The sequence below is a fragment of the Aythya ferina genome, assembly GCF_964211825.1.
Source record: "Aythya ferina genome assembly, chromosome: 9".
NCBI classification, from domain to species: domain Eukaryota; kingdom Metazoa; phylum Chordata; class Aves; order Anseriformes; family Anatidae; genus Aythya; species Aythya ferina.
This window is the reverse complement of record NC_140305.1, coordinates 1,927,803-1,952,648: the sequence shown is the minus strand read 5'-3', so window position 1 is coordinate 1,952,648 and position 24,846 is coordinate 1,927,803. Positions and strand designations below refer to the sequence as shown.

The window sequence follows — 24,846 nt, the reverse complement described above, 5'->3', positions numbered from 1 at the left end:
TGTTACATAGTGCTGAATTATGACACATGGAAAACAAAGCTGCTTTTGAACAAGGGCGTCGAAATCTAACATCTATTTCCTTACACAGAAATTTACAATACACTTGCTTTCACTTTATAAGTTCTCCAGTAGGACAAACACTATTTTTCACAGTGAAGTTGAAAAAAAAAATATTCAACATGGAATTTGTTTTTCCCCAGAGCCATAATGTCTTGATTAGCAGGAAGCTGTGTGAAAGTCACCAGCCATGGTGTCAGAAATGTAGTGCTAGATCTTCCATGTTAAATGGTTTAATTAACATGACATATTTTAGTGACATTGATAATGTCTATGTCCACGTATGAATGCTGCATCTGCATGAGTGTTTATTTTTTAGCAAATGTTTTCATTACTCAAGCAAAAGTTTCTATCAGTCACTTTAACCACTGATGATAGGTAGGAAACAGGGATGTGATTTGTCACAGCTTTTTAGTGAGAGTATATTAGATAAAAACATGCAAGTTTTTTTTTCCCCCCTTCTTCCACTTTTTGACAGATTAGCTGTTGTTGCAGATGAAAATATCTGTACTGCATACATAATGTATTTCTCAAACTTGAAAACTCTTCAGTGGCTTGTTATTCATTAACTTACACTTGCCTTCTGTGTTTGCAGGGGGAAAAAGTAAAAATAAGAAGCACAACCTGCAGAAGGGGCTGTGTGTTAAACTTGTAGAGCTCTTAGGTGCCTCATGGCCCATTTTGGTGACTTAGTTCATGGCAGGAAAAAGTCCTCCTGAATGTACAGGTGAAGCCTCACACACATTAGATATTTCCATGCATGTTAGAACGTTATCAATGTGCCACACAAGTTGGAGCAAATTTATGCACCTTTCTTACTGTTTTAAAAGTACATACAGAAAGGCTGTTCTTTATACCAGTTCCTGGTACCAAAAAGAGTATCTTGCAGAGTTTACTGCTCATATTTAATATCTCACTTTTAACTAAAGAAAACTGTTCAGGAGCTTGAGTTACATATATAGTGTTAACTTTTACCTCTTCATCTTCTAGTTTAGCAGAACATGACAGTGGGAGAGGGACTACCAGGGAAGCCTCTACTTGCACTAACCTATAATTCCACAAAGAAGCCCCATCACCCATCGTTGTCTACGAAGTTATTAGCTGTGTCCCCTGCCCTTCCTCCTGCAAACATCTATAGAAAACAACAGAAACCTAATTAGAATATCCCTTTCAGTAGTTTTGTACTAGTAACACCACTGATTTTGAGCTGCTTCCTTCACAGTAAATAAAACTAGAGATCTGAAACCTTGCACCTTGATTAAAAAAGAAAATAAAAGAAAGAAAAAACAACTTTTCTCCTAGAAAGACCACTTACTTTACAAGGAAACAACTGCAGCTCTGCCTTTCTATTCTGTTCTCTAATGTGATCTCTGCCAATGACAGAGAAGATGCCCACAGCAAGATGCAATCACTGTCAGTATGTCACTCGTGCATTAGACATTTTAGAATATTATTTTTAATTTAGATGCATGAATTCTAATTTTCTGCTAAATTATCAACCACCACTAGTTTGAACTCAGCAAATTTTACTTATTTTTGCCCATGTGCTGGTAAGTATACACTTAATTACCTCAGTCAGTAGTACCCAGACTTCCACAGAGTAGACCATAATACCCCTCTTATAGCCATTCCTAATCTGGCTATACTGCTTTTTTTTTTTTCAGCTTCCATTTAGTAATACTTGTCTTCTATCATGTGATGACCCATGCCATTGTTATTTTATCATTCTTTGCAGAATTTAAGAGACATTTTATCATTTACCACCTTTTTTTTTTTTTCTCCCTTGAACCAAAATCAGAAGAGTCCAGGGTTTCACCACATACTACATGTATATTTCATTTCACACAAGTTACCTAGCAGTACAACTGGGCTTAATAAACTAAAAGATATAACCATTAAAAGACATAACCATTTACCTTGTCATTGACTCATGTCAATTAATAAAAGCTGAAGATGTAGAAAGTCTTCAGTGTGGGGGGCAGGGGAGTCTGGAAGAGACCTGCATAGCTGTTACTTTCTCACAGCCCATGTTTGGGAGTAATATTGTATTCCTGAGAAAAAAAAATATTAATTGTTGCAGAAATTGCTCTGGCTAACAGCCATGTTAAATGATGCGCATTTCTAATATTTTAGACTTTAAAGTGTTAAGGTTTATATGCAGCAAAAACTGTTAGAAAGAACCCATGCATACATGTACCCTCTTCATGTCCTGGAGTCAGTTTGGGAATAATAGTTTGTGAGCAAGAAATCTCCATGAGACACTAATATTTTTGGTTTCAATTCAACGAGCCTTAGTCTGTGTGAGTAGCTGTTACTCTCAAGGCTCCAAAGCATCACCATAACTGTGATCATCAAAAAGATAAATCCCAGAATGCAAATAACCTCTAAAGTGGCAAAGATTTCATTTGACTCACAAAAAGAAAGATTTATGTAGCACTCCTGAGGTTCCTAACTTCTCACCCCTTTCTGCTGTATAAAATCAATTTCTATATTCTGTGAATTTTCCTTGGGTGTTTTAACAAATGAAGAGCTACCTCTTTTCCTACCAATATTGATATATCTGGTCCATTCAACCCTTTGTGTTTGAACACCTTAGGAAAGCCCCCCACCTTCTTTCCTTTCAACATACAAAACATTTCCATCTGCATTTTCTGTATTGTCAGTGTCCCTAAAAAACACGCTTTTTTGAAAAGTCCTTCTTCACACAACACCAAAAGAGCAATATTTTACATACGAGATTTTCAGCATTTGCCCAACTTCATGAGTAGTGACATCAGTAAGAGTTTCCCAAAGTTTGACTGAGTTTCAGGAATTTTGTAGAAAATCACATAGTTACTATGCATATGATTTAAGCTAACCCACCAGTTAGCAAAAGTAAGCAGCAGGCTTACAGAACTCTAATGCATCATCTGTTAATTGTTTTAGATAACAGAAATGCGTTATTTCTGTCACAGGATCTTTATCTACATAGGATTGTGTAGACTCCGCATTTTCCTGTTTTCAAGAAGTTGCAAAGATAAAACATTTGCAGTATGCCATCGAAAGACTAGCCCCACTACTAGTACAACACAAGTTGCCTCAGTGAAACCAGAGGAAGAGCAAGTGACTGAAGTACAAACATGTCAAGTGGTTAAAAAAAAAAAAAAAAAAAAAAGAAAGAAATCACAGAATAAGATCATGCAAATGAGAAGAGAAATCCAGAAAACTTGGCTTTACTTGAGCATTTGAGGCGACCTCAGCTTGATAATTGTATTCATGCCTTTTCAGTGGTATTGCATTTCAAATTGAACACAAATAGCTAAAGACCTTCAGTACCACAAAGGCAGCCGTGCAAGTACCATTTCTTCCTGTCAGATTCAGTTCTGGTCTTGGCAATGCACGGAACAGTTGGGACCTGCAAGTTGAAACCATTGTCTTTATACATGTGAATATTTTTTAAAAGAGCTGATCAACATTGTCTCATCCTTGAACAGCAGTAGAAAGAAGGGCTCTTATCTTACATTCAGAGCAGTTTGTGGAAGTGGTCTTTATTTCCCCCAGAAAGACCACCCTCCAGGTGATAGCTATGTTCTAAAGGACTGGTGAAACCATTTGCAGATACTAAGATCTTGACAGTGAAACTAAGAAGTCTTTCAGTGTTGGATGCACAAAGACATTCACTCTAGCAAGAAATAAGAACAACCAGAGGCTGATGATACACCCAAGAGCATGGAAAATGTCTTGTAGCACCTTATTAAGCCCTTTGTGCTCTGAACCACCACAGTATTTCTGCTGCAAGGTGGAAAGGAAGAGTGGTAGTTAATGCTGTACCTGATGAAGGTACCCACAATCTTGAGTGAAGAGTACCCCATAGCTTTTAAGACAGAAACAGGTGTATTAAATACCCAGTAAGTCCAATCATGATTTTATGTGTGATTTGAAAACAGGTGAGGTATCTCCCGTGTGATACCTGGTCTCTGTTCTGTTAGAAGAGGGCATAATAAGGGTTTTCAGCAGTGCCTTTTACTTCAGTAAGTTTTCCCACCACCCTGTTTCTACTTAGCCTTTTTAACATCAGGCTGAAATACAGATCTGGATGTAGGCCAGAATTAATATAAGCTCCCTTACTCCTCAGATTGGAGGAGTTCACCATAGCAGTTTATAGTTCATTCTCCGTGGAAATGATGTGCTAACAGAAATTTCAGGTGTGTGTTTAGGTGTCCAGAAGCTACATTTGCGTAGGACATGTACTGCTATGCAATTAAAAAATACTTTAAAACTTATTCTGTGGAACTAAGCTATCAGAATAGTAACTTAAAATTCGTCAAATGATTTCACTTGCTCTTGGCAAACCTGAATTTGATTTCCATCTTTTATTAAAAATAATCACATGGGGCACACTATATTTTATATAGGCAATTCCAGCTGCAATAAAGGAAATGTGTTAATCCACTCATTTACTATCATTTGGAGAAAGTAACCGTTCAGTACGTAACCTTTCACAGTTCAAACTAATATCACTTTTATTCGTTCTGGGACTTGATGGCTTCATTCTTCTTAACTATGGACTCTTTTGGGTACTTCAAAAATACCCTAAAGATACTGCATAATGAGGCATCAGATTTGAAATTATGAATGTACAGTTAGCTGTATGTTTATAATAAAACAGTACCTTATGTTATGTTGCCCTTCAAAAAAATCTTTTCATGTTGATATTGAAAACTGTAGAAGTTCTAGTATTTCCTTTTTGGGCACTATGCAGTAAATGGTTAAAAAAGGGAGGAACTGATAGGACCCTGATAAACAGCCTTTAGGTTAGCCTAATACTCACAGATCATTTTTCTCTCTTAGGAGGGCACTACTCTTCCTTTCTGATAAAGCTAATGGCTAGAACAGAGGTGCAAAACTCCATGCTGATTGATAATGATAGGTAATACCCTCATTTCAAAGAGCCAATATATCCAATTGTCTTTGGTGTTTATTAGATAAAGAGGCAATTCTTTACCCTGTGGTATAAACCAGAAGAATGACTACCTTCTGTTTTAACAGTGAATTTCTTATATTTAAAAAGAAATTCAGCTACAGGTTTAGTAACCTACATGAGAAAAGATCTTCATTTATATCAAGACAGAACAAGTGTCTGTCCCATGGGACATGGGGATATCATTTAGAGATTCACCTTTCAGGCATTTTTTCTGAAGCTTAACCTTTTGATGTTTAGTTTAAGTACTGAACTAGAACTCTTAAGGTAGACGTTTATTTCACTTTATCAGTTTATTTATTTAAAAAAAAATAAACTAAAACTAAAAAGTTTAAAACTAAAGTTAAAAACTAAAGTTTTAAGTTACTGCTGCATGGATAATTTTATATTTACATCTCCTAAGGATATATAATACCTAATGACATACTAAACACCAGAGAGTTTTAAACACACTCTTACAGTCTTGTTCAAAGAATGAAATAGAGTTTGCTATATTGATGATGAATATATTGAAGATGAATAAAGAAGAAAGAGACCAGAAAATTACATGAAAAATTTTAAGATACCCAGAGGTACACAGTCACACCAGAAACAGTGATTTATTACGCCACCACCTGATCAATATTCTTCAAGAGATTAGATGAATACACTGCATGTTGAGCATTGTTAGTCTTTCAGTGTTGTCGAATCCAGTTCTGCATTTATTAAACCCAAGGATGGTTTTCCTCCACTTAACAGTGAACTAAATTATGTGTGTTTACAGGAAAAAGCTCCCAGAAAATGTTTACTGCTAAGCACGTACCTAGAAGATGTGGAAAATGAAACCTATAAACTAAAATACTTCCTGACAGTTTACTTTTGGCTAGCCATAATGAGTGATCTGTGGCTCAGTCAACAAACTTTTGTACAAAATAACCTAACCATTGCCACGCCAGCACTTACTAAACCACTAAACTCTAATGAGGTTGAGAAACTAGTGAGGTTAAGCAATCCTTCCTTGACAGTAACATCTGTGAATAAATTTTCATAGAAATATATATATCAACTTCCCAACTTCTGGGAAAAAAAAAAAAAAAAAAAAAAAAAAAAAGATGGAGGGAATAGGTAGCATTAACTTTGGCCAAAGAGCTAAGTAGCATAAATAAGTATTTCCAATGTTCCTGAACTCTGCAAGTACTACAAAAGTACAGGCAAAAACTTGTCCAATCTTTCACTGCTCCATCAGCAGATGGAATTCTAACTGTGATATTATTAAACTGTATGTTGTTGGAAAGAGCATGCAGAAAGTTTCTCATGTATTACATCGTAGTATTATTAAGCATTCAGTAATAGTACTAAGCTTTAATAGAGATGTTGCTTTTCTGAAGCCAACATTTTTCTGTTTAAAAGAGTTTTCTAGCACTTGGATTGCTCTTCATTCAAGGCATGATCCATTTGCCTGCTTCTTTCAGCAAGTTTCCCCTTACACCCATGGGCTTTGCATCTAGACTTTCAATTTTAACAAGCTGAACTGGGTCAGAGTATCCAAAAACTAGTGCAGATCTCTTCCACTCCTAGCAGGATAGGACAGCTTTCTCAACTCTCTCCAAAATCTTGGGGATTAACAGAAGACCTTCAGTACCCCCTGAGAACAGAGGCTGCAATAACAAGACTGGCCTTGGTGCTGAGCCAGTCTCCTGCAGATGACTAGGATAACTGAAAGCCACTCCAAGTTGTTCTCTTTCTAAGCAGAAGTGGTCTGGAGGTGCTCTCGGTAACTCAATTACCAGCATGGTGGGAATGGAACCCCAATTAATTGAGGTCTTAAAGAATTTCATGGGTTCTACATGCTGAAGAACAGCTTACTTTCTACAGCTAAGTATTGTCTTCAAATAGTGTAACTGCAGGAAAATGTCTACAAAGAAAAAAAGTAATCAGAAGTTTTTTATTCATAACTCCACAGTGACATAAACTGGTGTTTTAGAGGTGGCATTTCACCTATAACGCTGTTTGCCACATGCATTTCTAACACTCAGTGCTAAAATGTGCAACTGAAAGATTATTTTCATTAATTATGCATTTTAAATCTGGCTCTGTGTATCACTTTAATTCTCTCTAGATGCTTCTGCTTTTAGAAACTTCAAGATATAACCCTCATAGGCTTGTACAGTGTTTTTTCCAAACATCCCTTAAGTTCCTTGACACTGTATAACCCATTGCACATGAATATAGAACAAGACACTGAGTATTTCTACTTATCTGGCACAAGATAATACAGTTAATATAAACTTTTCAGTTCTTCTTTGCTCATCTACTAGTTTCAATAAAATAAATATGTCATCACAACACTAATAACCTTTCTTCTCTATCTGGATCAAAATATATTTGCCAGCATTAGAGGACTGGTTAGCTAAATAAATCATTTGAAGCAGAACCATCATCACATCCTGAGTGTCCAAAGGTGTAAAAACATGCCCAGCTGTATAGCAAAAAACAGAAAGTCTGCGTGTATGTATGGCTGGGGAGAAAGATATGTTTTCAAATTGTGACATTGCTTACAATTTCTTAAATATATACTACAGAAGGTCTAAAAATCACCAAACTGTAGACTCACATTGCCATTTCATCTAAAATTAAAAGTAGTTCTGAAGCAGCATTTTCATCAATAAAAACATCTTCCACTAAATAGGAAAATACATATTGGAGTCAAGTTAACTTAGAATTACTTTAAATAATAACCTGTGTGATACTTGAGGAAAAAAAAAAAAAAAAAAAAAAAAGAGTTGCATGTTTAATAACAGGTAGAGTTTAAAAAATTATCTATGAGTATGTGACACTTTTTTAAAATCTACACTGTTTAGGTAAACTATATATCCACTCTCCCTGTAAACATATTTTTTCTTATTTTGGCTTAAACCCTTTAGAGTTTAAGCTGCATATATCTGAAAAACTCAAGCATCAGGACCTTGCTCCATAACTTACTAGTGCATAAATCAGAGTCAAGGTCTGAAAAAACAGAAGCATACCAGCATAAAGGAAATTAGACATAAGCAAGTAGATAGTAAAATAAATTTAAAATGGCTCACACTGGTACATTATACTTTACATAAATGCAGATGTTTATGATGGGTATTTTGTCTTACATTGCATTTTAAAGAAATAATCTTGAAGGAAAGTGATACTGCGGAAAGTGATGACATTTCATTATGAAATAATAATCCTATTTTTAAATAGGAAATACAGACCTCTAGTGGTGGAAATATATATTAATCATAGAATCATAGAATATCCTGAGTTGGAAGGGACCCTTAAGGATCATCAAGTCCAACTCTTGACACCGCACAGGTCTACCCAAAAGTTCAGACCATGTGACTAAGTGCACAGTCCAATCTCTTCTTAAATTCAGACAGGCTCGGTGCAGTGACCACTTCCCTGGGGAGCCTGTTCCAGTGTGCAACCACCCTCTCTGTGAAGAACCTCCTCCTGATGTCAAGCCTAAATTTCCCCTGCCTCAGCTTAACCCCGTTCCCGCGGGTCCTGTCACTGGTGTTAATGGAGAAAAGGTCTCCTGCCTCTCGACACCCCCTTACGAGGAAGTTGTAGACTGTGATGAGGTCTCCCCTCAGCCTCCTCTTCTCCAGGCTGAACAGGCCCAGTGACCTCAGCCGTTCTTCGTACGTCTTCCCCTCCAGGCCTTTCACCATCTTCGTAGCCCTCCTCTGGACACTCTCCAACAGTTTCATGTCCTTTTTATACTGTGGTGCCCAGAACTGCACACAGTACTCGAGGTGAGGCCGCACCAGAGCAGAGTAGAGCGGGACAATCACCTCCCTTGACCTACTAGTGATGCCGTGCTTGATGCACCCCAGGACACGGTTGGCCCTCCTGGCTGCCAGGGCACACTGCTGGCTCATATTCAACTTGCTGTCTACCACGACCCCCAGATCCCTCTCTTCTAGGCTGCTCTCCAGCGTCTCATCGCCCAGTCTGTACGTGCAGCCAGGGTTTCCCCGTCCCAGGTGCAGGACCCGGCACTTGCTCTTATTGAACTTCATGCGGTTGGTGATCGCCCAGCTCTCCAACCTATCCAGATCCCTCTGCAAGGCCTTTCCACCCTCATTCGAGTCCACAACTCCTCCAAGTTTGGTGTCATCAGCAAACTTGCTCAAAATACCTTCTATTCCTACATCCAGATCGTTTATAAAAATATTGAAAAGTACCGGCCCTAAAATGGAGCCTTGAGGGACCCCACTGGTGACCGCCCGCCAGCCTGACACAGCCCCATTTACCATAACCCTTTGGGCCCTGCCCGTTAGCCAATTGCTCACCCATCGTATGATGTTTTTATTTAGCTGTATGGTGGACATTTTGTCCAGTAGGATCCTATGGGAAACTGTGTCAAAAGCCTTGCTGAAGTCCAAAAAAATCACATCAGCTGGTTTCCCTTGGTTTCCCTATTATACTCATGCAACTTCAATTGCAACTTCAATTGCAACTTCAAATGCAACTTCAATTTAAATATCACCATGCTGAACTGTGTCATTTCCCCAACCACTCAAAAGAAAAACAACTTTCAAAATAAGCCCAATTGCACTGTTCAGTCATTCTTCAAGCATTGATGTTTCCAGAGGAAAAAGTTGCAGAGTTGAAAGCTACTTGGGAAGTGAAGGGAAAATAATGAGAGTAGCCTATGAAAATGGAAGAGATGTTATTCTTTTCAGCATAAGTTATGAAAGCCATAACATAGAAGGACAGACTTTTGAAGTATTCTCAAAGAAACAAATACAGAGAATTCTTACAGAGAAGGTCAGAGTACATAAATAGTTTGTGTTTATGAGACAGCAATAACTAGTCCTCTGCTAGCACAAAATAAGTAATACCCAATTTAGAGTTTTGATGCAGTAGGACTATATCCTAGAAAGATCACAGGCAGTTTATTTGCCATTTCTATAGAGCTAGCATGAATGAAGGTGACCAGCTCCAACTCCTGCAAGGGGAAGATACAAAGAATCCACATATAGGTTACAGAATTAAAAAATATAAATATTTTTAGTAAGTTTTTAAACTGCACCTTAAGACAAGAAAACGCTAGTACACCTCACTTCTACATGATTCTTATATGTAATAGTTAAAATAATTAATTGCTGAAAACATTTAACTGCTGCACGTTAGCATAGGGTAAGCCAAGCATAAGTTAATTAAAATTTATTTCAGATCAGGGCCCCACTCCTGTGAAACACATGAATATGGATAAGGCTCCACTTAACTTATGGAATAAGTGAGAGTAATAATTGAGTATAATACAGTTATTTGGAAATATATTAGCATAGGTCATAAAAATACACATTTATAAAGCTAATACTGTGTATTCAGAGCATTCCTCTGAAGCAAAAAGTTAAACACAGTACTGTGACTCAGAAGATTACCAAAACCAAACACCACAAAATTGACAGCAATTTCAGACTGATTGTTCCTTTATGCAAGACTGAATAGGACAGCTATTCAAAGAAAACGCACAGCCAATTACAAGGTCCTGTAAATTCTACTTGTTCTCATATCAAACCACCTTTTGATCCAAAATTGCAAAAGCAACAGCCAACTTGACAGTTACTAATAAGAATCTTTTGAAGCTTGCTTTCTGTTCTTGTTGCTCGTGAACCAATGCACTGGCAGTGTTCCAGTTCTATACTGCCAATGCAGTTCCATTTCAGTAATGTTTTGATTTATTGTCATTTACCATGAAGTCAGATGACCTCTGTGGAAGATAGAGGCAGTGATGACAGGAGGCCTATGCACACAGCAAGGCCACACTAGCTTGAATTACCAGCCTTTGCCTTTGTTTGCCCAAGTGTTTGCATTGCTCTCACCCTCCTCATTTCACATATCAACTGTGGACTAAAAATACTTTTTCATATTTACAATTTCAGTGAAAGTGAGGCTGGAACATTCACTTTGAGAAACCTGAGAATGTAGTGCTGTTCTAGCACACCATCAAAACCACAGTATAAGGGCGTCTCCAAATTAAAGAAATTAAAAACATTTCTGTCTTGAGCTGCTACATGTCACCTTGGGAACAGACTGGCAACAGGCATATGCTGCAGTGAACAGATTTCACTTATGAGACTGGTTTGGAGCCACTAGACTAGGGAGTGCAGCAAGCTCAGCTTTGCCATTCCACTGGGAATCTGCATATGAGTGACAACAGCCATGGGGCTCCCAAAGAGTATTTCTTCCTTCAGTTCTGGAGCATGGTTTTATAATTGCATGAGCACAGGTTTTCTACCAGAATATTTGCTCAGACAGGAACTGCAGTCAGTACGTTTATATTCATTTATCTTCTAAATCCATATTTGTTAAACAGTAATTCTGTCTCTGAACAGACTCCTTCTCCATTTGATGCAGGGCATTTGTGGAATATAATCTTACTGCCAGGTGAGCAGTAGTACTGCTCAAGAACCCCAGGAAAGCAGGGGAGAGTCTGAAGTAGGTATAGGACTGGTATTAAGGCAGTGGTGATAAAGGGGGTTGTTCTGTTGGGTATAAAAAATGTAGTGAGATGAGACATTTGGGAGGTATCATTAGTTTCTCAACAATTAGAAAAATAAAATGCAAGAAATTAGGAAGGGGAGGGGAGCTAAACTCCCAAGATAAAGGAAAAAAGCTTATGGCACAAGAAGGAAGTGAACATAGTTAATATATTGAATGTATGATTCCAAACATTTCACAGCCTCTCTTCTACCTGTGTAATAATCTTATATAAAATTAGAATGCATCATCCTCAAACAGAAGTATCTTCTCATTTGTAAGAAAAGCAAATAATCCACCTACCATCAGAAGGAAAAAACCACATTACCTAATGTCAGGGTGGCTAAACTGTGGCAGGGTTGGTCAAGCAGAGTTTACTTAGTCTGTCAAAGCAAGTATGAAAAACAAATTTTTGTTTAAAAATTGACTTGGGACATCTGTGTACCTATTTATATCTGATCAAGTTCTCACAGAAAGCCATGGTCAGTGTGATCTTATCTTTCACCAGGCAGAGTGCTTTTTAACTTGCACAGACCCAGCATTCCTTGTTTCAGTAGACAGTTTCATTAAGATGCATGCTCACCCAAAAGCAGCAATGAACAGAAAGATAAATAATAGTTGGTAGAGCAGTCTGAATCAGTTCACGATCAGTGACTTCTTGTAATCATTGTAATTAAAAGTAAATAAAAGGTCACAGGACAGTAGCATACAACAGGGATTTGCTGCTCACCAGATAATATGGTTTGAGATGGATGTTGACATACAATTCACAATCACATCAATTCAAACCTCTTGGAAAAATCTCCTTGTGTATCAGCCTTCAAATGATCCAATTATCATTATATTAACTCAGGTCATTTCAGATGCTTTAAATGGTATTACCAATGTGCACAATTTCAGTTGCAACATTTTCAAACACATCAGTACTTCTCATACAGAAATACCTGCTTTGTATAAAATGTGTATAACCACTAATCTAGTCATGGAGAAATTTCTTGCTCAGCCTTAACTGCGCCCTGGTCTACTTTACCGCATGTCTGGCTTGCAATGCTCATGTTCTTGGTATAGACTTCGCTTTGGTTTCTTACTGCTTACTTTGGCCATTATCTCAATGGGAATATAAGTGAGCAAAGGCTTCTATAGTGAATAAACCACACAGCACCTTTGCAGCAAGGCAAATATTGCATTGTGGAATCTACCAGTTATTGTCAAACCTTCCTGGGCACTTCCACAACCAAGGGTTGAGATATGAGTATTTCTTGATCTTGCAAACTTTTTATGTTGTCTCTCCCTGTCCTGCAGGCAGCATGACATTCCACAGAGGCAAACACCAACTACTCTAGATTTGGCGCAGTTTGAAAGCAGGAAGTTGAGCTCAGGACGCATTACACTGCCACACATGATCAGAATGGCACACATTTGTTTTCGTGAGATGCATTTGCTTGACTTTTTAATGTCTTAAACATGGTTAAAATCGCTGATGTCATATTGAGCCATCTTCACCAACCAAGGAAACAAGACAAATTCACATAATGAATTGGAGATGTTGGGAGGTGTTGCACTGCGTATCTTGACAAAAGGTTTGTCACTGCTTGCAGTTAACTAGATATTCCAATTCTGATAGAATTAGCAAGAACCTACATCTTGAAATTGCACTGTTAGCTTAATTGAAATGAATCAGCTAACTAATGCAGACCTAATAATAGAACATAAAATAAGACAGAAACAATAATAATATAATAATATAAAAATATAAAAATGTATTTCTAAATAATATTGAGTATATATATTTATATATTATATAACATCATATAATATTAATTTTATATTAATATTAAATATATTGATATATAATATGTGAGTTGTATATACAATTATAAATTATAGAAATATAATGAATATAATGGTTATGATAATAAACAATAATATAAAATCTTAAAAGATAATAAAGTGAGAGCCACAGGGATACTTTGCTCAAAAGGTACAGACTGCAACCCCTGTTTTGAGTTTGGTCCCTGACTTTTCTACAGGCTTCCTATGTGGACTTTGCTGAGGTGAATCTATGCTTCACTTTCCTATTAAAACTTTAAAAAGTTTTTTGGGGGAGGTTGGTTGGTTGAAAAAAAACCTAATTTTTTGTATTCAAAAAAAAACTAATCTGTATTCATTTATTTTGTTAATGCAACATGTTAATGCTTAAGTGTAGTTTCTGAGATATCCGAATAACTTTGCTCATGAGATATAGGACCTATCTATGGAAAAAAATAACCTAGATAACTGTACATTCGTTTGGTACTTTGAGTCTCTGTTACAACATATGTTCATTAACTAGTTGTATTTTGAACTGTAAATTTATTAAGTAATTGAAAGAAGTTTGTTGGCTTTCATTTACATTAAAAAATAATCTAACAATGTACACCGAACTCCTAACATTGTTACCTCTGTTTTATTCCACAAAGTCTACATTAAAATAGAAATCAGTTTTGAAAACATTTAAACTTGGCCCCCCATATGACACCTGATATACAAAAAAAAAATTTCCCCTTGTTTTTTGTGATCTGAGAATCAGTATGCTGTTTGCCTTGGACTGGTTTGGGATTTATTTATTTAACTACTGAACTGTTACATACTGCACTTGTGAACAATGGCTCACTTCCAACTCCCTACAGAGTCACTGATAAAGCTCCTGCTATAGGCATTGTATCAAGACCGTCATGAATAATCTGGTCTTTCATGCCGTATCAGAAGAAAAGCAAAGTGAAGGAAACTTGGTTAATTTTGGGTCTACTGGTTCCATCTGCCTGCATTCCAAACAAAAATGATCCAACAGAATTGTGTGGCATGAATTTCTGAATCCAGACAACGCAAGTTCCAGACAAACACATGCTTCGTAATTAAGCCAGCTGATATCTGTGGTATTAGGGTAGAACCCCACAGGGAATGAACTGCAAGTTCACAACTTTCAGATTTAGAACTTTCTATTCTGTTCTATTCAGATCTAGAAAGAGAAACATATCCTCATGTTTTTAGAAAGGAATTGTGATTGCACAGAAAATGGGAGCAGGATATGGCCCAGGAATTATAAAAATCAAGAAAAAGTATGAAATACTGGTAGCATTAGCCATAAGATGCATCCATGGAAAAAAAAAAAGAAAAAACATAAGTAGATCATACTGTGTATATTTGTGAACAAAAATAAAGAGGGCAAAAAAAAACATTTTCATTGCTTTCCATTAAAAGTGTTTCAGGAGGTGTACTGATTAGCAATTGGGCCTATAATCCAGTTTTCAACTGAAAGCCATAGGTAGCAGTCTGTTAACGAAAAGTTGATTTCTTACTCTTCCATGACTTATTAATCAGAAATTGAATTTATTACACTGAATTATATCTCTAGTTAAACAGAAAATCTTGATATTTAATTGAAATTTTAAAAAATAACTAAATACCTTATGAATTACTTTTTCCTCCCTCTTTACCTTTGCCCTGTAGGTGTGAACTTCACATTGTTTCCCTGAAACAAGTGTACAAGAGATCAAGATGGTCCCAAACTATCCTACCGAAGAAACCCTTAAAAGAATCTACGTCGACTGTCCCGTTTCAGGAAGGCACAGTTACATCTACATTATGGTTCCAACTGTTTACAGTATCATCTTCATCATAGGCATATTTGGGAACAGCCTAGTTGTTATTGTCATTTACTGCTACATGAAACTGAAAACAGTGGCCAGCATCTTTCTGCTAAACTTGGCACTTGCTGACTTGTGTTTTTTAATAACTCTGCCACTCTGGGCAGCCTACACGGCCATGGAGTACCAGTGGCCATTTGGCAATTGTTTATGCAAGCTAGCATCTGCAGGAATAAGTTTCAACTTGTACGCCAGTGTGTTCCTACTCACATGCCTTAGTATTGACCGCTACCTGGCCATAGTACATCCAGTGAAGTCACGAATCCGGCGTACCATGTTTGTTGCCAGAATAACTTGCATCGCCATCTGGCTTCTTGCTGGTGTGGCCAGTTTGCCCGTCATCATTCACCGTAATATATTCTTTGCTGAGAACTTGAACATGACAGTCTGTGGTTTTCGGTATGACAACAATAATACAACACTTCGGGTTGGGCTAGGCTTATCCAAAAATTTGCTGGGATTTTTAATTCCTTTTCTAATCATATTAACAAGTTACACCTTAATTTGGAAGACCCTAAAGAAGGCATATCAGATTCAAAGAAATAAGACCAGAAATGATGATATCTTTAAGATGATTGTGGCAATAGTATTTTTCTTTTTCTTTTCCTGGATTCCTCATCAAGTATTCACTTTTCTTGATGTATTAATTCAATTACATGTAATAACAGACTGCAAAATCACTGATATTGTGGATACAGCTATGCCCTTCACTATTTGCATTGCTTACTTTAACAACTGTTTGAATCCTTTTTTTTATGTTTTCTTTGGAAAAAATTTTAAAAAATACTTTCTTCAGCTAATAAAATACATTCCACCAAATGTCAGCACACATCCCAGTCTAACAACGAAGATGAGCTCCCTTTCCTACAGACCACCAGAAAATATCCACTTGCCCACTAAAAAGACTGCTGGGTCTCTCGAAACCAAGTGATGCGGTTTATAATATACCTTTTTGAACAACCTTGTGAACGAAGCAGCAAGAATGACAAAATTCATCTGCAGTCACAAACATCACAGCTTACTACTCATTACTGAAACATTAAATCACCTCAGAGAAATCACACTGAAAAGATTTAGCAGTGGCCTTCTATTTTAGAGTATGTGGAGGACTGCCTGATTTTCATTTTGTTTATCTTTGTTGAAAGCAATGTATATGACAGACAGGCACACCAGAGTTTGTCAGCATCCTGCCATTTGCGCAGAACTACAAAACAAAGGTAGTTGTTTTTTTTCTTTTACTCCTAAAAAGATCTCTGAACTTAAAGGAAAAGCTTTTGTAAGTTACATGAATTATGAAGGACATGTTTTACAAATGAGCTATTCCAAGTTTTGTTCCAGGAGCTGAGAGCTAAATGGCTTGGCTTTCTTTCTTTTCTTTTTCTTTTTTTTTTTTTTTTTTTTTAAACACGAGTTATATATCAGAGTTATATTATAACTTGTTTTTCAAATATATGCTGTATCTACAGGCCCAACTTTAAACACAAATGGAAATTTCAGGACCTTGAAACTGGTCTCGTTCTAATTTGTGCTACTATTTCTCATTTTAAAATAACAAAAGTTCATAATATATGCAATAAAAAGCAGGTTTATTTACTAAGTATAGAAGAAATATATTTTTAGATTTATACTCCTACTTATAGATTTCAAATGTTGTTTCATAAGCGTTTTTATCCCAGTATGTATTTTTATAGTAGTAACATATATACACACACAGACACATGAATGGGGTTTACTCACCTTTCTCAATAATATGCCATGCTGACTCTGAAGAAAATTATTTATGGAGTGGGTTGACTGCATAATTTTAGTCATTAAGTCAAAAACTATTTGAAACGTGAGTTCTGAGACAAAGGAGATCAGAAACTTTCAAACTATTTTTGTAAAATATCCAGAGTACTCTAAGAGAAAAGTACCAGCTAATGAAATCCACTCTGTTTTTCAAATTCCTGGACTTTTAAACTCAGACTGACAAGCAGAAGTGTGACAATTATTATATTATAGTTTAACAAATAATGCTTTTAATCATATCACTAAACAATGGAGACCAAACTTCATTATTGACTTTTACTTAATTACTCTCCATTTATATAAAACAGATCTTGGAATGAGGAGCATACTACATAAATCAGAACAAAAGTCTGGCTCAAACTCTCCATACAAATGAAGGGGAAAAGGCGTTAAGCATTGTAAGAAGTTCCAGCTAATGATATCCTTATATAACCTTTTCATATTTGCTCTTGATTCACTCCCATTTATTTTCTTCAGAGATACGTGAACTCATAAATGCTTTTCAACATAACAAAGCTAAAGAAAAAATCCAGAATTTTACATGTCATGTAAGCAAATATATGACCCTCAAGAATTTGCAATATTTATATTTAATGTGGCTTAGCTAGCAAGTGGCTGGATTTTCCATTTTCTACTTAAATGTCACAAGATATTGCGAGTTCAGTAAAACTTCTAAAGCTTTATATTTAGAAAATGCTCTTTCTTTGGAGGTTTATTTAATTGAAAGCTAGTATTTAAAAAAGAAAAAAAAAAAAAATTGAAACCTGAATGTGACATTTAATGAGACAGGTAAATTGTTCTCACATACAATACTCTCTATTTAGCTTATATCCTTACACATGCATGTGAGGCAGCCATTCAAAAAGAATATAAGTCACATGCATTATAAATATCATCCAGAGCAGCAACACTGCCCTAGCACTCAGTAAGCTGATGTGGGACCAACAGAGCTTGCCATCATCTGTATAACATTTTGTTCATATACACATATACGTATGTCAAACTGAGTCAGGAGCCTCCAGTTCCAGAAGTAACTCTTTCTCAGGCATAATTCAGTGTGCTGTGCTTGCCACCTGCTGGATGCAGCCACAAAATTGTTGTTCGTCTTAAAAGTTGCTATAGGAAAAACAGCAGTATTTTCCTGCTGCTTGAAAGATCTGCAGATCCTTACCCATGCCAAGACTACTGTAGAAGTAACTGCCTCCTGGACAGATGATCTTGTATTTGGGAAGGGGCTAAGCTGGCATTTCCTCACCACCTGCTGATCCCTTTGGTCACCAGTATCCCATACTACAATAGATAGTTCAGTAGAAAAAACAAAGCACATTTGTATAAGTGATAACTAAGTATTTAACTGAAAGGATTCACTTACCACCAGGAAGAAAAAGCAGCAGAATCAGTAGTGACCACAAATGATAAAAATGACTGTATTGCATTGAAATATAGAGCAAAAAAGATTGGTTGGTGATTTTGACCACTTCAGGCCAAATCCTGCATGTTTCAGAGACTCTGTATCCTAGCTGTTGGTGCCACCTGTGCCTACCTGTGTCATGGGAAAAAGCAGGAGCATGCACATCTGGCTGAGCTACTCCAGGAAAGGCAGGAAAGGATTGCAGCTGGTGTGCTTTGAATAGAAGACCAACCTTGGATTGATAGGCAACAAATAAGATTGGGGGGAAAAAAAATGTTCTAAAGGGTAGGAGAATGATCATCAGCTGCCAAGGATAGTGGATCCTAGTTTAGCATTTCCTAAAACAAACAAACAAAAAACCCCACAAAGTGATAGGTATTAAAAACCACATAAAACCAGAGATAAAATCTTCTAGCAACTCTAACTGGGCAGCAGCAAAACAAACTCCTCTGGATCACAGCACGGTTACTGTGTACAGCCAGATCCTGCCAATTCAGCCAACCCCACAGAGCCCCAGACTAAGAGCTAGTTGATGCTAGCCTTACTCCGCAGCTTAGCCACACCATTTTCTTCACCCATCCAGCTGCCGTCAACACAAGTGCTAACAAACACCTAGTTGCTGAGCCCCACACTCCCCCTGCCCACCTGCTTGCTTAAAATATTTTGCTGGAAACCTGTGTATGGGGCACACAGCAGTGTCAGTGTTATCAAGCCCTTCTAGTCACAGCCTCCCATTGAACTACTTTGAATTATTCTGACCTCCAGCATGCAAGAGGCATAGACTAAATAAAAGTCTGTTGTGCCTCTGGCCACCAACAGGGAGGAAGGAGAAGGCCAAAGAACCTACCCCTTGCCAAGAGAGCAGGAAGAAGTGAGATCTAGCCCTGTACGACTACCATTTTGGGGGAACTTTAGACTGATCCTTTTTAATTCCATACCAAAATAAGAACTAGTTATATGTACTTTAGAACAAACACCCACTATCTTAAAGAACACAAAGTTAAATAAGATGCAACAGGATGTTAGTTTAAACAAGTATCCTAAGCACTTTTCCTTCTCAGGGTAACCTAAGTAAAATGCTTGACAAACTTAGTCTGCCCCTGTACTTTCCTGGTTTGAGGAACTCAAGCCAGTATTAATGGGGACAGCCTATAGCCCTAAATCCAGGAATCACTCCTCCTGAGCTATCACTGTTACAGGCTGCTGACTTGTCTGAATGTATACTTTCTGCTGGCAGAATAATAGTTAGATTGCATTATGTTTAACACATACATGCAGAATATTTATTTCTATTTATTGTGCAATTGTGCTTTATATGACTCATGTTTCACACTCTACTCACTTCCACGTTACATGCCTATCTGAAATCACACAATATAATCTGCACTGGTTAACCTGAATTCAAACAAAACCATTACAGACACAGTGGGAATTCATTTGGCTCCTCAGCTCAATAATTATTTTATGTTTATACAGTTAATCAAGATGTTTCAGAGTACATACTAGGCCAAGAGTCCTTTCCTTTACCAGAACTGCTGTTTAGATGATAATCAACTTGGACCTGTGACAGAAGCAGAGAATATAGGAGGATTCCCAGGTTTGGGCTTGCTTGCATAGCTTCAGCAATGATTTATCTTACTGGCCTCTTTTTTTCAGTACACTGAAGTACAAGTGTTCCCACAGAGAAGCTTGCCATGGAAAGAACAAACACATATTAAGGGGGAATGGCATGGGAATGGCCTAGAAAGGAACTTGCCCATTTTGGAAATACTTAGTGTTGCATGTAAATAGATCTTTCAGTTAAGTATTAAAAACTTCCAGAAAGTTTTGAGAGGCTCTTAAGTTTCTTTAGTACCTCCTGCTCAGTTCAGAACATACCGAACCACAAAACCCTGACCTTGCGAGCAGGGTAAGACAGCTCTGCTCTCCTCCATTACAGGCTTGGCCAGCACATCATCCCACCAGCTAGCAAGAAGCAGTGAGGTTGTTCTATCAATCATCAAGTCCATTTCATCAGTGACCTCGCTACCAAGGCTGAATTAACAAATCCTCAGTGCTAACCACAGGGCTGTCAAGCCCATTGTCACTAACAAGTTCTGCAGATATGGCTAGACACTGAAGAAAGAGGTACAGATAATGTTTGAGAACATGATTGTGCAAGTCTTTTTAGTGGGCTAGTGCTATGGCCTTCGGCTTTAAAAACACCTGATAAATAAAGTAGCAGGAACTAGATATTATTTTCATTTAAATATTTTTGTGCAGTCAGAATCTGTGAAGTGGCAGATGTCAACGTTTTCTACTTCAATAGAACAATCTTTATATTGTAAAAAGGCTACTACTGTTATAAGAACTTTTGTTGTCTGAAGCATTACCAAAAACATATATCATCAATAGATTATGTGTTTGTGAAATCCATCTCCGCTGCTGTATTAGTCCACCCAAAGAAAAGAGAGATGTTTCTGTATTATTGTAAGTTCTCCAGTATATCAGTGTATCTATGGCTATATCTTAGGCAATGTCATTCTTACCAAAGTATTTCTGTTGAATGCTGTAATACTTTATACCACTGTTCCTCATTCCTTGTAATCTAAAATCTAAGCCAGCTCCCCCTAAACTCCAGACTGAACATGTTGTGTCCATAATTCATTCTGGATAGGATACCCACATAGCACCAGCTAACTCCAGAAATCACACACACACAATAGGGGATCAGCAATTGGCTTGTGTTTCCAAGGACCGGCTTAATTAATTAAGTTTCCTTGAACTGAATATTCAGCAAATTGCTCATTTTGCTATATACAACTTAGAGCTTAAAGCAGAATCTAGGCTTCACATTTTAGAAGATAAATTAAACTATAGGGACAGATTTTAGAATACTGAGTCAAATATAAAGTCATATTAAATTACGAATATTTGGTCTTTAGAACAAGCTTTGGTGTTTCCAAGCAGTGCCACATTGTGTTCTGTGAAGCCCAGTGGCTTCAGCAGAAACAGGATCAGGTTTGAGCATAAGAGGGGGACTCTTGTTTTGGTGTGGGTTTTGTTGTTGTTTTGTTAAAAGAACAGCAGAATGGATCACATTTCCACTTTGAATTTGTATGAAAAATAAATTGAATTTAATTATTTTGCATATCCCTAGTAAATGCCACCTCAGATTAAGTTTTATACTGTCACACACCAGGAGGAAAAAAAAAAAAAAAAAAAAAAAAAAAAAAAAAAAAAAGTAGAGTTATGGGCCAGACCTATAAATTTCTTATAACTTACTTACTGAAAAACTGATTTTCTATGTATTTTAATTATTACTTAGCTTTATATATTGGCAGTGTTGTGAGGTTGCAATAAAGCACAGACCCTAGTGCAAGACAAGATATTCATACACAGAGACATAGAGTCCCTTGGAGCTTTAGAATCAGAGAGCAAAAGTTCGTTAGAACAGAGTGGAAAGCAAAGCCTGTTACTGAACAAACAAAAAGACTGCAAGGATATTTTCATCTTGCAGTTAAATTAAAAATAAAAACTAAAAATGCCATGAAATAAACAACAACAACAAAAAATTATATCATTAAAAATAAGAAAATAAAAACAGCAGAAAGGAAAATACTGAAAGGCTTTAATGTTGGGAGCTTATACAAAACTGGCTGAAGAACACCCACCCTATGTGTGTTCAACAACTTCCCACTGATACTATCAAGCAAATGTAAACTTGGTTATTTTTATGAAATTGAATGAACAACCAGAAATCTTTCGAGTCAATGAATGTATAGGTATCATTTAAGATATTAGCTGATTTACTACTATTGATTTCTCTCTCATTAAAAAAAAAAAAAAAAGTTAAATTATACAAATTATACACTGGATGCTCATCAAATAACTGTACCGGGAAAGGCAGACAATGTACCACATATAAATTTACATCAGCTTAGCCTACCTAGCTTGAACTCCTCCTCAGGCTCAGCAGAACATACAAACACAAAAGAACAGAAACCAAAAAAATTTAAAATAATTTCACAACAATATTACATATATTATAGTAGTACTATATATATATTTAATTTTGCTGAAGAGTTAAATACTATATGATCTACAATAACATTGTTTTCACAAGTTTTTATTCAAGTAGCACTTTTTTGAAGCTTTTGTAAGAATTCAGTTTGGCACTATAAAAAAACCTTCAAGCACAGTAAAAATTTGAAGACTCAAAGCCCCTTCTTGTATAAAAGCACCTATAAAATTAGAGAATGTCTATAATTTGCAGGACACCTTTCAAAGCAAGGATAAAAATAAAGGTACATGAGATGTAATTTAACCTACTAGAGAACTGTTAATGTTAAGCCTGTTTTTTGTGATATGATTACTCTAAATGGAAGTGTAAAGCAGCACACACAAAGGCATTCTCTATATACTAGACTGTTATACACTGCAGCATGTGCCTGATAAATACAGCCAAATAGTATTTCTGTTATTCTTGAATTTCTCTGTTTATTTATGATAGCTTTCTATAACATCACCTGTACATTTTATATGAGAGTGAACAGCAGATTTGCAATGCTCTGTTTTAAAAAGATTTTGCAAACTTTAGACAGGTTTTTCTCTCACTGAATTTTGCAAAACAAAGTAAATCATTTGCCACAAACACCTACATCAGAATGATGATATTTTGAAAAATTGGAAAAAATAATCTAAAATACATTTAACAGCATTGGTTCAAATTAATCTTCACAGATATGGTTAGATTGTTTCTTCCAAGTTTTGTTTTTCATCAGACCAAAAAGTAAATGTGTTTTTAGCTTTACTTCCCAACATCAGTAGCAGAACAAAGTGCAGGGTCTGACAAGATCACTGGATTCCTAGTGAAAACGAACATTGTCCTACAGCTCACCACCTAAAAATTCTGAAGTTGTAATGTGATTTTGTTTTGATCAAGGCTTGTGAATCAATTCCCATTAATTAAAGAAAACTTTAAAACACTTACTGGAAAATTACATTGTACTTATTGTTTGAATCTAGATAATATTCTGTCAAGGGTTATGCTCCTACAATTCTTTTACCTGTGCTCTCTTACAGCATCTAACTTCAGTTTTCCTGTGGGGCTTAACTGCTAATGTGGATATCCCATATGCTTCAGCAGCTGAGTAGACTGGCTCCAAAACAACATCAATATTCCTTGTTGTGACCCACAAATAGGTGCTGGATATAAACGGGGCACTCAACCATGATACTGTCAAGACTCCAGAAAAGTACGCAGTACATTTAAAAAGCATATTCCAATTTTAACCTCTTACCTCCAGCCCAAAGGAAGATTGCAAACTTAACATGCAAGATAAAATTTTTTCTTTACACTTCACTGCTTATCTTGGAGCTGTGTAAAGGCTGTTTTCTACCAAGCTAATTCAAATATTTTGACAAGGCTATTCCATGACGAAATATGCCTTTATCTCTCCTGTCACATCTTTTGATTGATGATCCACCTATGTCAAAGGAGAAGCTGATCAACACTGCAGAGCTCCACAACTTCCAGCTACAAGCAACAACAACACTTGCACTTGTACCGAGTAACAGCATGCTCAGCACATGTTAAGTCTAGTTTCACCCACCACAACTCATCATGATGAGTTCACTCATCAATAAATCCGCAGAGGCAATGGCATCCTGAAAAAACTGCTGTAGATAGGGTCATCCCTAAATTTCACTTACAGTGACATACCTGCAGTGTTTGCTGTAGTGCATTATAACACTGACTGCCATCTAGCACACACCACGTGTGCTCCATCAGGCTGCAAATATGCGCTTGTTTAAGGTTTTAAGGTTTTAGCCAAGCCCTGTTAATTAACCGTATCTACACTTAACTGTTGCTTTCTCTACAGTCTGGTCTCCTAATACAGAGAAAATTCATGTGTAGCTGTTACATTCACCACAGCAATGAAGAAGAATACACATGACAGTACAAAGAATGTGCTACATATCTGTATTGATCCTATGCTGTTTTCAAATGCATGTTTTCAGAGAAAAGAGGGGAATCTAAGACTTTCTCTATATGCTTTAAATTTGGGAAATACTTGATTTTCCAAAAGCACAGTGCAATTCTCTCAGAAGCTTTCTAACAAAACAGGGGGGAGGGGGGACGACACAAGTTAAAAAATTCAAACATTGTTATGCACAAATTTTGAATTGCAATTTATGACTAAACTTTTAATATGATTACTTTAAAAAATAAACTATTTTTCTGGTCCATTGTATTATTGTACATGCATTTGAGGGCATCTTGCTGACAGGCATTACAACGTTTCATTCTCCTTCAGAATGCCTCTGAAGGAGAAGTAACAGTAGATGTATTTTAAGCTGAGGGGAAGAAGTAAAACAGAACTAGAAACATTTGAAGACGGGTCAATGCAGATGTAGTTCCTAGAGCTGCATTACACACTATTACTTTAACTGCACTA

At 36.7% G+C, this 24,846-nt stretch overlaps 1 protein-coding gene across 9 annotated transcripts in view; it reads left to right on the top strand.

Annotated features, from left to right (window-relative positions):
• The window catches only part of AGTR1 (angiotensin II receptor type 1), a 32,086-nt gene extending 7,451 nt beyond the window's left edge, over positions 1 to 24,635 (top strand). For 5 of the 9 annotated variants that reach the window (XM_084529779.1, XM_084529780.1, XM_084529783.1 and 2 more), the window contains 2 exons: positions 12,824 to 13,101; positions 15,011 to 23,373. In XM_084529779.1, the coding sequence (XP_084385905.1) occupies positions 15,059 to 16,138 (1,080 nt within the window). In that variant the 5' untranslated portion in view covers positions 12,824 to 13,101; positions 15,011 to 15,058 and the 3' untranslated portion in view covers positions 16,139 to 23,373. Of the gene's footprint in view, positions 1 to 12,823; positions 13,102 to 15,010; positions 23,374 to 23,470 lie in introns of those variants that run through there. The other 4 variants (XM_084529786.1, XM_084529785.1, XM_084529784.1 and 1 more) reach the window with 2 other exon arrangements.
• Positions 24,636 to 24,846: the final 211 nt, after the last annotated feature.